This window comes from Neovison vison, chromosome 6 (assembly GCF_020171115.1).
Source record: "Neovison vison isolate M4711 chromosome 6, ASM_NN_V1, whole genome shotgun sequence".
Lineage (NCBI taxonomy): Eukaryota > Metazoa > Chordata > Mammalia > Carnivora > Mustelidae > Neogale > Neogale vison.
In genome coordinates this window covers 202,676,417-202,689,317 of record NC_058096.1, presented here as the reverse complement: position 1 = coordinate 202,689,317, position 12,901 = coordinate 202,676,417, and the positions used below count along the sequence as shown (strand labels likewise).

The 12,901-nt window shown below is 38.8% G+C and overlaps 1 protein-coding gene across 4 annotated transcripts in view; it reads right to left on the bottom strand.

The window, feature by feature from the left end:
- The window catches only part of SFMBT1 (Scm like with four mbt domains 1), a 122,433-nt gene that overhangs the window by 41,366 nt on the left and 68,166 nt on the right, over positions 1-12,901 (bottom strand). For all 4 annotated transcript variants that reach the window (XM_044253393.1, XM_044253392.1, XM_044253396.1 and 1 more), the window contains 2 exons: positions 12,621-12,775; positions 5,229-5,323 (listed from right to left, as the gene is read on the bottom strand). In XM_044253393.1, coding sequence (XP_044109328.1) covers positions 5,229-5,323; positions 12,621-12,648 — 123 coding nt within the window. In that variant the 5' untranslated portion in view covers positions 12,649-12,775. The remainder of the gene's footprint in view (positions 1-5,228; positions 5,324-12,620; positions 12,776-12,901) is intronic.

Below are 12,901 nucleotides of genomic sequence, written 5' to 3'. Positions count from 1 at the left end.
ATTACATAAGCAATGTATATTCCTTCATTTTATGGCTTGAAGTTACTTTACAAATTTTTGTAAGATTTATTCCTGGCCATTTAATGTTTTTATGCTATTGTAAATCACATCTTTCAGTTTCCACTTTTCTTTGTCCCCAGTATACAGAAATATAATAGATATACAATGGATATATATATATATATGCATATCCATGTGTGTGTATATATACACATACATACATACATATACATATATGAGAGAGGGGGAGGGAGGAAGTGGAGGGAGAGGGAGAGAGTCTTAAGCAGGCTCCACACCAGTGAGGAGTCCAACATGGGGCTTGATCTCACAACCCTGAGATCATGATCTGAGTTGAAATCAAGAGTCGGACACTCAACAAACTGAGCCACCCAGGTAACCCTAGAAACATAATAGATTTTTTATGCTACCTTGTTTCTAACAATCTTGCTAAAGTTGGTCATTAATTTTATATCTGCAAATAATGACCTTTTTTCCTTTCTTCCCAATTTTTATACATTTTAATAGTTTTTCTTGTTGTACTAGTCAGAACCTCTAACACAAAATCAAACAGAAGTCATATTAACAAAACCTTCATCTTGTTCTGTATTTAAAAGAAGGTATGCGTCATATTACTATTAATAAAGTTTGCTATAGATTTTTTTTATAGATATCCTTCAACAAATTCAAGATATTCCCATCTATAGTTTGCTAAGAGTTTTCTTTGTATCATGAGTGCATGAGGAATTTTATCAAATATTTTTCTCTATATAGTGAGTTATAATGTGATTTTTCTCCTTTATTCTGCTTATGTGGTCAATTATGCTCTTCAAATATATTTTCCTCACTTTCTTGTCTCCTGAGATTCCAATTACACAAGGATTAAGCTTTTTTTTTATACTGTCTACAGCACTGGATGCTCTGGTCTGGACTTCTTCCACCTTTCCTTTCTTTATATTTCAAGTCTGGGCAATTTATATTGACTTATCTTCAAGTATACGGATTCCTAATTTGTGAGGTCTCCAAGTCTGCAATAAGCCTGTCACAGGCATTCAACATCTCTTATTACGTTTTTCATTTCTTAGATTCCCACTTGACTCTAATAGTGTCCATCTCTACTGAAAGTCCTTTTCTATTCACGCATGTTGTCCATCTATTCCACTACAGCCTTTAAACTATTACTCATAGTTATTTAAAACTGTCTGAAAGGGGTGCCTGGGCAGCTCACTGGGTTGAGCCTCTGCCTTCAGCCTGGGCCATGATCCCAGGGTCCTGGGATCGAGCCCCGCACAGGGCTCTCCACTCGGCAGGGAGCCTACTTTCCCCTCTCTCTCTGCCTGCCTCTCTGCCGACTTGTGATCTCTGTCAAATAAATAAATAAAATCTTTAAAAAAAAAAAACAAAACAAAACCAACTATCTGATAGTTCCAACATCTGGACGTTATGAGTCTGGTTCTGTTGAATGCTTTGTCTCTTGACAGTTTGCTGTTTTTCTCTTGCTTCTTCATGTGTCCCATAATTTTTGGTTAAAAGCCAGACATCATGTGTAGAATAATTGAGATTGAGGCAAATAACATTAATGCCTGAAAATGGGCATGTTTCTTTTTAGGCCTTAAATTTGAGGGAGAAGGGTTAAGTCAATGTAGTTAAGGAGTGGAATGGGGTTTGGGTTTTGTTGTTGTTTAGTTACTCACAGTATACAATAGGCTCCAAGGTACATCAGCATTTTTTATTTAAGGTATAGGCTCATTTGCCAGGTGGCTTTCCCCCCCTCAGTATTTGCTGCTCCACTCTCAGACATAGGTCTTCTTTGTGTAACTGCATCTCAGAGATCACTTCTCTCTATACTCTTGTCTGTCTCCTACAAATAGACCTTTGTTACCCAGTATTTCCTCACTTCATAGTTGAAAACAAGCAGGAAAGCACATTCTCTGAGATTCAGCCTCAGTCCCAGTCAGGTTCTGTGTCCTGAGTCTTAGGAATAGGAACTTCGGGGTGCCTGGGTGGCTCAGTGGGTTAAAGCCTCTGCCTTCAGTTCAGGTCATGATTCCAGGGTCCGGGGATCGAGCCCCACATCAGGCTCTCTGCTCAGCAGAAATCCTGCTTCTCACCCTCTCTCTGCCTGCCTCTCTGCCTACTTGTGATCTCTCTGTCAAATAAATAAATAAAATCCTAAAAAAAAAAAAAAAAAGGAATAGGAACTTCTCAGTACTCTTACCCCTCTCCCAACTGTAGGGGGCCTCAATTGCTCCAGCTTGTATTCCTACCCTCCTTCCAAGAACAAAGGCTTTTACTTCTTCTGTCCTATCTCCAGGATGCAATGGATTTCACCTGCATCCTGGGGTTAACAGGGTTTGCATCCCCTCCCCTAGCAGCTTAAAGGTTTTGTTCCAGAAGACCCAGATAAAGCTCAGTGCCTTTCCCAAAACTGGTACTGCTTCCTCCATGTACCATACATGTACCATAAGGAAAACTGTTTTACTATCTTAGATGCATCCTCCTTGCAAATGTGGTTTGGCCTCTAATTTCTTCTGCAGCCCTATCTTCCCACCCTCCTTTATTCCAAACTGGGTCCTGTAGAACTCTTGCCAGTGTTTTAAACATCCATCTCCATTGTTCTGGAGATGGGAGTTCTACCAGCTTTGCCCATGATCAGCTATCCACCAGCACGGCTTCCCCAGCATCTTCCTATACCAGTGCTTGATTTTCATTGTACCTGGCAGCCCTTCACAATATACTGATTCAAGCTTACAAATATTTTCTGTATTTGATGATGAGAGAGGACACATCTATTTTTCATTCTCCTTGTTGCTTTGTCAAAGAGGAGAGGTGGAACCATTTTTAAGACCCAGAATTTTGGTCAGAAAGTTTGTCCTCCATTTTCACTTTTTTTTTTTTTTTTTTAAGATTTTATTTATTTGAGAGAGAGAGAGAGAATGAGAGAAAGAAAGCATGAGAGGGGAGAGGTCAGCCGGAGAAGCAGACTCCCTGCTGAGCAGGGAGTCCAATGTGGGACTCGATCCTGGGACTCCAGAATCATGACCTGAGCCAAAGGCAGTCGCTTAACCAACTGAGCCACTCAGGCGCCCCCATTTTCATTTTAGTATAAATAAATAAGCTTGTATAAATACATATCAGATTAGTAATAACATTTAAAACAAGAATTCAAAAATATTACATGATCACAAATAGGCTTTCTATGTTAAAAAAATATTGAAATTGATTATGAGATTAGTCAATATAAAATGAAATCTTTACTTAAAAAACATAAATCTCACCACATCAATTTTAGAAAGACATAAATGAACTAAAAAATAGAAAGGAAAGGGGCGCCTGGGTGGCTCAGTGGGTTAAAGCCTCTGCCTTCAGCTCAGGTCATGATCTCAGGGTCCTGGGATCAAGCCCCGCATCGGGCTCTCTGCTCAGCAAGGAGCCTGCTTCCTCCTCTCTCTCTGCCTGCCTCTCTGCCTACTTGTGATCTCTGTCAAATAAATAAAATCTTAAAAAAAATTTTAAAAAAATAGAAAGGAAAATATCATGACTGAGTTTTTACAAAACAAACTGAAAATAGCAGGACTCTTCAGCTTATAAAAACACTTTCAAGAATAAGGTTCAACTTCCCAAAGTCAAACAACTCTGAGTGGGCATTGTTGCCTTCCCAAACCCCAGAACAAAGGAACTCCGCCCTGTTGAACACTGCTTTGGACTGAGTTATATCTCCCCAAAATCCGTATTTCAAATCCCAACTCCCAATGTGACTACATTTGAAGACAGCACCTTTATGAAGGTAGTAAAAGGGAAAAGAGGCCTAGGAGTGGAGACCTGATCCGGTAAGATCAATGTCCCTATACGAAGAGACACCAGAGGGGCTGCTCTCTCACTCTCTGCCATCTAAGGACACGGTGAGGCGGCTGCCAGCAAACCAGGAAATGAGTTCTCACCAGAACCGAATCATAATGGCACCCTGATCTCAGACTGCCAGTCTCCAGAACTGTGAGAAAATACACTTCTGTTGTTTAAGCCACCCAGTCTACAGTATTGTGTGATGGCAGCCCAAACAGACTGACACAAACATGAAATCAACAGAATCAAGAATTCTATATTTTAAGAGGGAGTGTAAGTGAACAGGTTAAAAAACTAGATCTCCATATAAACTATTAATAAAATTTGGAGTATTTTCTTACCTTCTTCAGGCATCACACAGGGCAAATACGTTGTCAATGGACTAACAATTTAACTGGGCTATTATGGCACAAGACTGTGCTGCAATAGCCACTAATCTGACCACTATATGACACTACTCAGGTTTCTGCTCAACATGAGAGAGAGCAATAATGTTACTGAAATTAATCCCAATATGCAAGCGAGTGGTCATAAAACAAAGTGCAAGAGGGGTCCCTGGGTGGTTCAGTGGGTTAAGCCTCTGCCTTCAGCTTAGGTCATGGTCTCAGGGTCCTGGGATCAAGCCCCGCATCGGGCTCTCCACTCGGCAGGGAGCCAGCTTCCCCCCACAACTCTGTCTGCCTCTCTGCCTGCTTGTGATCTCTGTCAAATAAATAAATAAAATCTTTTAAAAAAGAAGTGCAAGAAAATAAACCATTTTCTTCAATTATAGAGGTTCTTCAATTACAAATAAAATATGAATTTTTGACAAAAATAAAGCAATATTCTTGACTAGTCAAAAAGACAAGTCCATGGGATGCCTGGGTGGCTCAGTGGGTTAAGCCTCTGCCATCGGCTCAGGTCATGATCCCAGGGTCCTGGGATCAAGCTTCGCATCAGGCTCTCTGCTCAGAGGGTGACTGCTTCCCTTCTTCTCTCTCTGCCTGCCTCTCTGCCTACTTGTGATTTCTGTCAAATAAATAAATAAAATCTTAAAAAAAAAAAAAAAAAGACAAGTCCTGCACTGAGTGGCAGAAAACACTCAAAACCGAAAAAGATTTTAGAATATGTCCAGAGAGGCCTAGCTGGCTCAGTGAGTAGAGCATGAGACTCTTGATCTCCGGATTGTAAATTCAAGCCCCAAGTCTGAGTGTAGAGATTACTTAAAAACAACATATTAAAAGAAATAAAATATGTCCAGTTTTCTTAATGAAGGGGGCAGGAGGAGGAAAAAGCACTCAAATCCTTTCAAGTGCTCCAACGTAAAATAACTCTAAAATCTCTAATAATGGTACCATGGGACAAAGGAATGGGATACAGTCAGTAAAACAAATACAATCACTGCTTACATGTTTAAACGATCCATAGGGAACTGCAGTGGACCCGGTCTCTTCTAGATAATCTTCCCAGCTTAATTCCACTTCTTCCACACCAGATCCAGCATCTGGAATTAAAATCAAAACAAAAGGAAACAAATGAGCCCCAATTAAAGAAAACTCAAGGTATAAAAACATAAACTTAGTAACCCTAACTTACACAATTTACTTCACAACAAGTTAATTGATTTCACACACAAAATATTCACGTGCTCTTTTTAAATGGCGGGCTCCCATACTGCATTGATTATCGATGAATCCCAACAGCATGGAAGTGTTACATGTTGTCTCCTGCTGGAATCCATCAGGAGCTCACTCAAACGCATTATATAAAGCTGGCGAGAGTGTAACGATTAGTCACTCTGGACTACCATTTACTATCTAATGCCAACTACTTGACATACCTAACAGGCATTTCAAACTTGAATTTTCAACCTGATTCTTCTTTAGTACTCTCCAAATGAATAAAATACACCACCAATCTGTATTTTGGCTCAGCCCCAAAATGTCGAGTTATCCTTGCTTTCCAACTTTTCTTTCACATCTTACATCAAAACCATCAGAAAATTCTATAGGTACCACCTTTAAAATATATCCCAAATCTAACCACTTCCCATAATTTCTATTGCTCTCTTTCTCTAGCCCAAGACCTAACCACTATATATTTTACCTTTTAATCCCAATTATAAAAAAATCTGAACTCTTTGGGAGAGCGCAAAGGCCCAACATGGTCTGACCTCTGGCTACCTTCCTTGCCACTTCATCCCCAACCAGCCTCTTTGCTCCTTGCACTCAAGTGACCCTGGGATTCTTACTATTCTCTAATCATGTTCTTTCCTCAAAGTCTCCTCTGCATTTATTTGCTCAGCTCAAAGACTCATTTCCCAGTGTCATTCCCAGCTTCATTTCATTCAAGCCTCCCCTCGAACATCCTCTCTCCAGAAAGGCCTTCCATCAGTACTTATCTAATGCAGAAAACCCAGACTCTAGTTTCATTATCTTAAAGGCATTCATCTCTACTCGACAGTGCACCATACATCTTTTTATCCTCCCCATTAGAAAATAAACTCTGTTATTTCAGACAGGACTTTGTGTTGGTCGCTCCTATATCTCTGTCACAGCAGACTCAATAAATTTTTTGTTGAGTAGGCAAAGATTCAAATATTCCAGAATCCAATAATTCCAATTTACATAAATTCTCTAAGAGCAGGGTTTTGTTTCCTGATGTATCCCCATTGCCCAAAACATTGCCTGCCACTAGAGTTCACAATGAATAGGGGCTGAATGAGTGCACCCTAGGGGAGCCTGAGCTTCAGACAAACACAAGGAGGCAAGTACAAGGACGCTCACCACAGCACTGTGTGTAACAGCACCAGACAAAAGCAATCAGTAGGAGAAGAGACAGATTACGGCAGTTCTTCTACAGCAGAGTAGTACTGTATAGCAGATGAAATGAATGAACTAGTTTTGACATAGATAAATCTCAAATAAAACCCCACATCGAATAAAAACAGCAGGTGCAGAATGAAAAGCACAAGATACAGTTTAGACTTCAAAGGAAACTTCGCAGTATCTCTTTATAAATGCATGCATATTAATAAGAGTATAAAAAACAAAGATGGGAATACTATACATCGACTTCCAACAGTGCTACCTTTGGTGATGAGAAGAGAAAACAGTATTAGAAGGGAAGTACAAAAGAGGCTGAAATTTTTCTTTCAAAAAGAAAAGGGGGGGGAACAACACATGAAAACATGTTTAACATGATAAGATAAATGCAAATCAGAGCCACAATGAGACACACCTCACACCCCCTAGAATGACCATTATCCAAAAAAGCAAAAAACAAGTGTTGACAAGGATGTGAAAAACTGGAATCTTTGTGCACTGCTGGTCTGGGAATGGAAAATGGTGCAGCCACTGTAGAAAACTATATGGTGGTTTCTCAAACAATTAAAAGTACAATCACCCTATGACCCAGCAATTCCACTTCTGGGGACACAAAGAATTGAAAGCAGGGACTCAGATGTTTATACACAAAGGTTCGTAGCAGTAACAGTCATAGGCGCCAAAAGGTAGAAGCTACCTAAATATCCATAAATAGATAAACGGATAAATAAAAGGTGGTACATACATAAAATGGAACATTACTCAGCCTTAAAAAGGAAGGAAATCTTGGCACACATGACAACACAGATGAACATGGACACGACGCTAAGTAAGCCACTTGCAAAAGGACAGATCCTGTATGATTCCACTTCCATGCAAGAGCTAAGCAGCCACACCCAGAGAGACAGAAAAGAAAATGGGGGCTCCCAAGGCCTGAGAAAGGGAGATGGGGAGTTACTGTTGTGTAACAGGTACAGAGCTTCAGTCTGGGAGGATGAAAAAGTGCTGGAGATCCCCATAGTGATGGTTGTACAACAATGTGAATGTACTTCATGCTCTGAACTGTACACTTCAAAATGGTTAAAATGGCAGACTCTGTGTTAAGAATATTTTACAGGATGAAAAAAATGGGAACAAATATTGGACAATGATAACATTAGTTCTTCACAGTAGGTAACACCAGTGTTTGTTATATTGTTTTCCATTCATTTTTATCCATGTGTGTTTGTTATATTATTTTCCATTTGTTTTTAATTGTTTTTGAAATTTTTCACCAGAAATGTAACCAGCCAGCAAAGACTAAATTGGGAGCATCCTGGAAGTATGGGTTAGTAGAAAGTCAATTTTCATTTTCAAACCATAATAAGGCTGAACACTCGGGACGCCTGGGTGGCGCAGTTGGTTGGACGACTGCCTTCGGCTCAGGGCGTGATCCTGGAGTCCCGGGATCGAGTCCCGCATCAGGCTCCCAGCTCCATGGGGAGTCTGCTTCGCTCTCTGACCTTCTCCTCGCTCGTGCTCTCTCTCACTGTCTCTCTCTCTCAAATAAATAAATAAAATCTTAAAAAAAAAAAAAAAAAAGCTCTCTTCTTAAAAAAAAAAAAAAAAAATAAGGCTGAACACTCATGGTCCTTAGGAGGAACCTTCTCCCTCAAACAGCATGCTAACTTACAAATAAAAGATCAACAGCAACATTATAAATAATGAATTATAAAACTAAACTCTCATAAATTAAAATCTACTAATAAGCCAAGAAGAAACGAACTAATAATCTGGTAGAAAAATGACCAAAATACATGAAGAGAGAATTTATCAAAAAGAAATGCAAATCATCCTTAAACATATGGAAACATGTGGAAATTTACTCATTTTAAAAGAAATGTAAATTAGAGGGGCACCTGGGTGACTCAGTCCTTAAGTGTCTGCCTTCCCTTGAGCTCAGGTGGTGATCCCAGGGTCCTAGGATCAAACGCCCCCCACCCCCCACCGCCCCACTCAGTGGGAAGCCTGCTTCTCTCTCTCCCACTCCCCTGCTTATATTCCCTCTCTCACTGTCTCTCTGTCAAATAAAGTCTTTAAAGATAAAAAAAAGAAAAAGAAAAGAAATGTAAATTGGAACAGCACTAAGGTATCAGATTGGAAATAAAATCCCAAAGTTTGACAACATACTCTATGGTAAGGCTGTGCTTAAGCAGGTAAAGCACAATGACACAAACCTGGTGAAAGAGAACTTGGCAATATCTAGCAAAATACATATGTATTTACCTTTTGATCCAGCAATCCCACTTCTAGGACTCTATCCCAAAGATATGCTGGCAAAAATACAAAAAGACATATGTACAAAGCTATTCATTGCAGCACTATTTGTAATACCAAGATTGGAAACAACCCAAATGTCCATCAGTAAGGAAGTGGCTTAATAAAATATGGTATATATATCCATATAGCTGTAAAAAGGGGAGAAAGATTACTACATACTGCTGAGGGACAATCTCCAGTATCTAAGAAATACGAATATCAATATGAATATATGTTATGTATATACATATATATATGTATATATGTATACTCACATATATACATGTTTATAATTTTTAAATGAACAACAGAAGAGTCAAATAATAAAAACCAGTTGTATATATAGGGAAAAATAAAAAGGGTAAACAGTATCAGATTGAAAATGGGAATGGTGTTATACATAATTTTAACTTCATCACTATGTAGATACTTTATAAAATTTTAGAACCATATTTAAATCAAAAGAAAAAAATCCAACTAAAAATGAACTGAAACAAAAATACCTAATTGTTGGTGACATAACCTCAAGGAAAACAGGATTACTTTATGTCATATTAAAATACAGTATCTTGGGGCGCCTGGGTGGCTCAGTGGGTTAAAGCCTCTGCCTTTGGCTCAAGTCATGATCCCGGGGTCCTGGGATCGAGCCCTTCATGGGGCTCTCTGCTCAGGGAGTCTGCTTCCTCCTCTCTCTGCCTGCCTCTCTGTCTTCTTGTAATCTCTGTCTGTCAAATAAATAAATAAATAAAGCTTTAAAAAAAAAAAAAAAAACAATGTCTGACTGCAAACCCCAGTGGAATATATTTTAAGGCAAAAACCATAAAGAAATTTAAAACCTCACACTGTTATCTGTTATACTTGGAATGTTGGTATTATTGAAAAAATTACAGAAATATTACAGGGTAAATAAGTGATGATGTTAACATCATTATGAAACAACACAATTCCAAAAAAAAAAAAAGACACAAGCATAAAATCAAAGAAGTAAAAGCCCTGCAACTTTAAATTAAAACGGTGACTATAAAATGAAGCCATCTGATTCCTTTCTCTTCAAAAGATGTGTAGTTTCTAGCTATGCCTATGGAAAAGGCCTTATAAGAAATGACAACCTAGTATCAATGAGCACCCCAGCACCCAGACTATGGTCTCTAAATATTATATCCACTGTCCAAAAATAAAAAACACAGTTTTCCTGAGAAATGGTAGATTGTTAAGTTTGGGGCAAAAATGTGCAAGAGGTACCTGGGACTCTTACTACACTAGAAAGCAAGGACTGAACTATCAAAGACACATGACATCACACCAAAAGAACACAGGAACCAATCTGAAAGATCACTCACTGCTCTAGAACAGGGCAGTCTGATCATCAAACGAAGGATGACACCAATGGAATCAAACTCATCACATACGTGCGTATGTGTGTGCGTGTGTGTGTATGTGTGTGCACACACATGCATGCACTTTATATCCATGCATTAACAATAACATTTAAAACAAAACACTGATCAACTTCCTAAATGGCAGAGTAAGTACTTCAGTGAACCCAGTCTCCCAGAAAAGTAGCAAATCACTGGCTAAAAATGATGAAAATCAACTATTTCAAAGTTGCAAAATTAGCTGATGGCACACGACAAACTGAAAGGTTAACTACTCAAGACAAGCTCCGAGGCCTGGTTATAGGAGCCGGGTTGTGGCTTAAGTTGGGGCTATTCCCATCCCTCATCCCTCTTCAGCTCAAAATAGAAATGTTGTTTTTGAAAATACAATAACCACAAGGAAACTCCATAGTAAGCCCCTTAGCAGAATAAGAAAGACAGAGGGAAGAATGACTAAAGACAGAGAAAAGAAAAAAATGAAAATAGTATGGAATAGCAATATAAGATCCAACCCTACTGCCAGCAGAATCCCAGAAAAAGAAAATGAGAACAGGGCTGAAAAAGTATTTGAAGAAATAACAGGTGAAATTTTTCCAATTTTGGCAAAAACCATAATTTCAAGAAACTAAGAAAACTCCAAACAAGATAAACCCAAGGAACTATGTGCAAAGATACACCAAAAGTCAAACTTCTGAAAACTAAAGACAAAGAAAAAAAATCTTAACAGCAGCAAGATAAACTACACCTCTCTTAGGGTGACTGGAGGAGAGGGGGTTTCAATGACAGCAGATTTCTCATCCGAAACCATGGAGGCCAGAAAGCACAGGACTTCTCAAGAGATGAGAGAAAAGAATTTTATACCCAGAATTCCATTTCCAGCAAAAATATCCTTCAATAATAAATAGGGAAATTAAGGCACTGTCATAGGAAGGTAAAATATTTTATCACTAGCAGATCAACCCTAAAAAAAAAAATGGCTAAAAAAAAAATTCCATAAATAGAAATGGAATGACAGAAGGAATCTTAGAAAATCAGGAAGGAAGAAATCAGGAAGGGACAATTTGAAGAGTACAAATATTGGAAAATATAATACATTTTCCTCCTCCTTCTGACTTTATGTTCGACAGGTGAGGCAAAATTTTAAGTGTCTGATGTGGTTTTCAAAATCTGTAGAGGTAAAGTTTCCACACCAGGCTCAAATTAATAAAATGATGACACCAGCAAAGTATGCTAAGTTATGTATAGATTGTGTTATACCTAGGGCAACCACTAAACAGCCATAGAAAAAGATAACATTCAACAACACTATATACAAATCAAAATAAATTGAAAACCAAATGCCAGAGGGGATGTGAAGAAACCAGATCTCTAATCCATTGCTGGTAAGAATGTACAGCCTCTCTGGAAAGCAGTTGGGCTGTTTCATTATTAATAATGTTATCATTATTAAATGTGCTCATGGGCATTTACCCCAGAAAAATAAAATCTTAATGTACATGATTGCTCATAGCAGCTCTATTTGTAATAGCTAAAAACCGGAAGCAACAAAAATGTACTACAGTAGATGAATAGTTAATCAAACTGTAGTACACCCATGGAATATTACTGCGCAATAAAAGGGAACTACTGATAACATGCATGAATTTGGGTAGCTCTCAAGGGCATTATCTTGAGTGAAAAAAGCAAATCTCAAAAAGCCACATACTATGTAATCCTATTTATATAACATTCTTGAAATGACACAGAGATGGAGAGGAGACTAACAAGGTGCCTGGGGCAAGAGAAAGTTGGGGGAAAGCAGGGAGTGGATGGCGGGTGTAGTAGAGAAGAACTCTTTGTGGTAATGGAACAGTTCTGTATCTTGACTGAGGTCATGGTTAGGGGAAGCTACATGTGATAAAATGACAGAGAACTATATATACTTTGTACCTAGGTCAATTTCCTGGCTTTTATATTGTTCTACACTTAAGGAGATGTAACTAATGGTAGAAAAGGGTGAGGGGTACACAAGGACCTGTTAGTTCCATCTTTGCAACTTCTCATGAATCTGTAATTATTTCAAAATCATTCAAAATAACTATCAAAATTAAATTTTTTAAAGATATCTGTTCAAAAATGTTACTTGCCTTTTCAGCAAACATTATGAGTACCCCCTAGTGCCAGGTTCTCTGCTAGGTACAGAGAAAGAACTCACATCTTCAAAGAGCTTCCCGTTGAGTGGCAGAAAGACAAGTCGGACAATACAGGTAAGTAAGAGAATCCTGCACTATGAAAAAGGAATTCTCTTCAGCAAAACCAATACCTGCATCCAGCTGCTGCTCCCCGTTCATTTCCACAGAACATGGGCTGTCTCCTCCCCACGCAAAGGAAAGGCCTTATGGTTCCGCTCTGATCTGAAGATTACTCGTAGGTCTCAAGCATCAGCTCAGTGGGCATCCAAAGGTCCAAATGAAAGTGCTGGAAAGTCAAAAAGAACACACAAAAGCCTGAAACCCAAGTGTAGTTTACTCATTCATAAGACCTGGCACTCCAGTGAGTGGGGAGGGTGCATGAAACAGACACACACTGGCAGAAGAGAGGGGA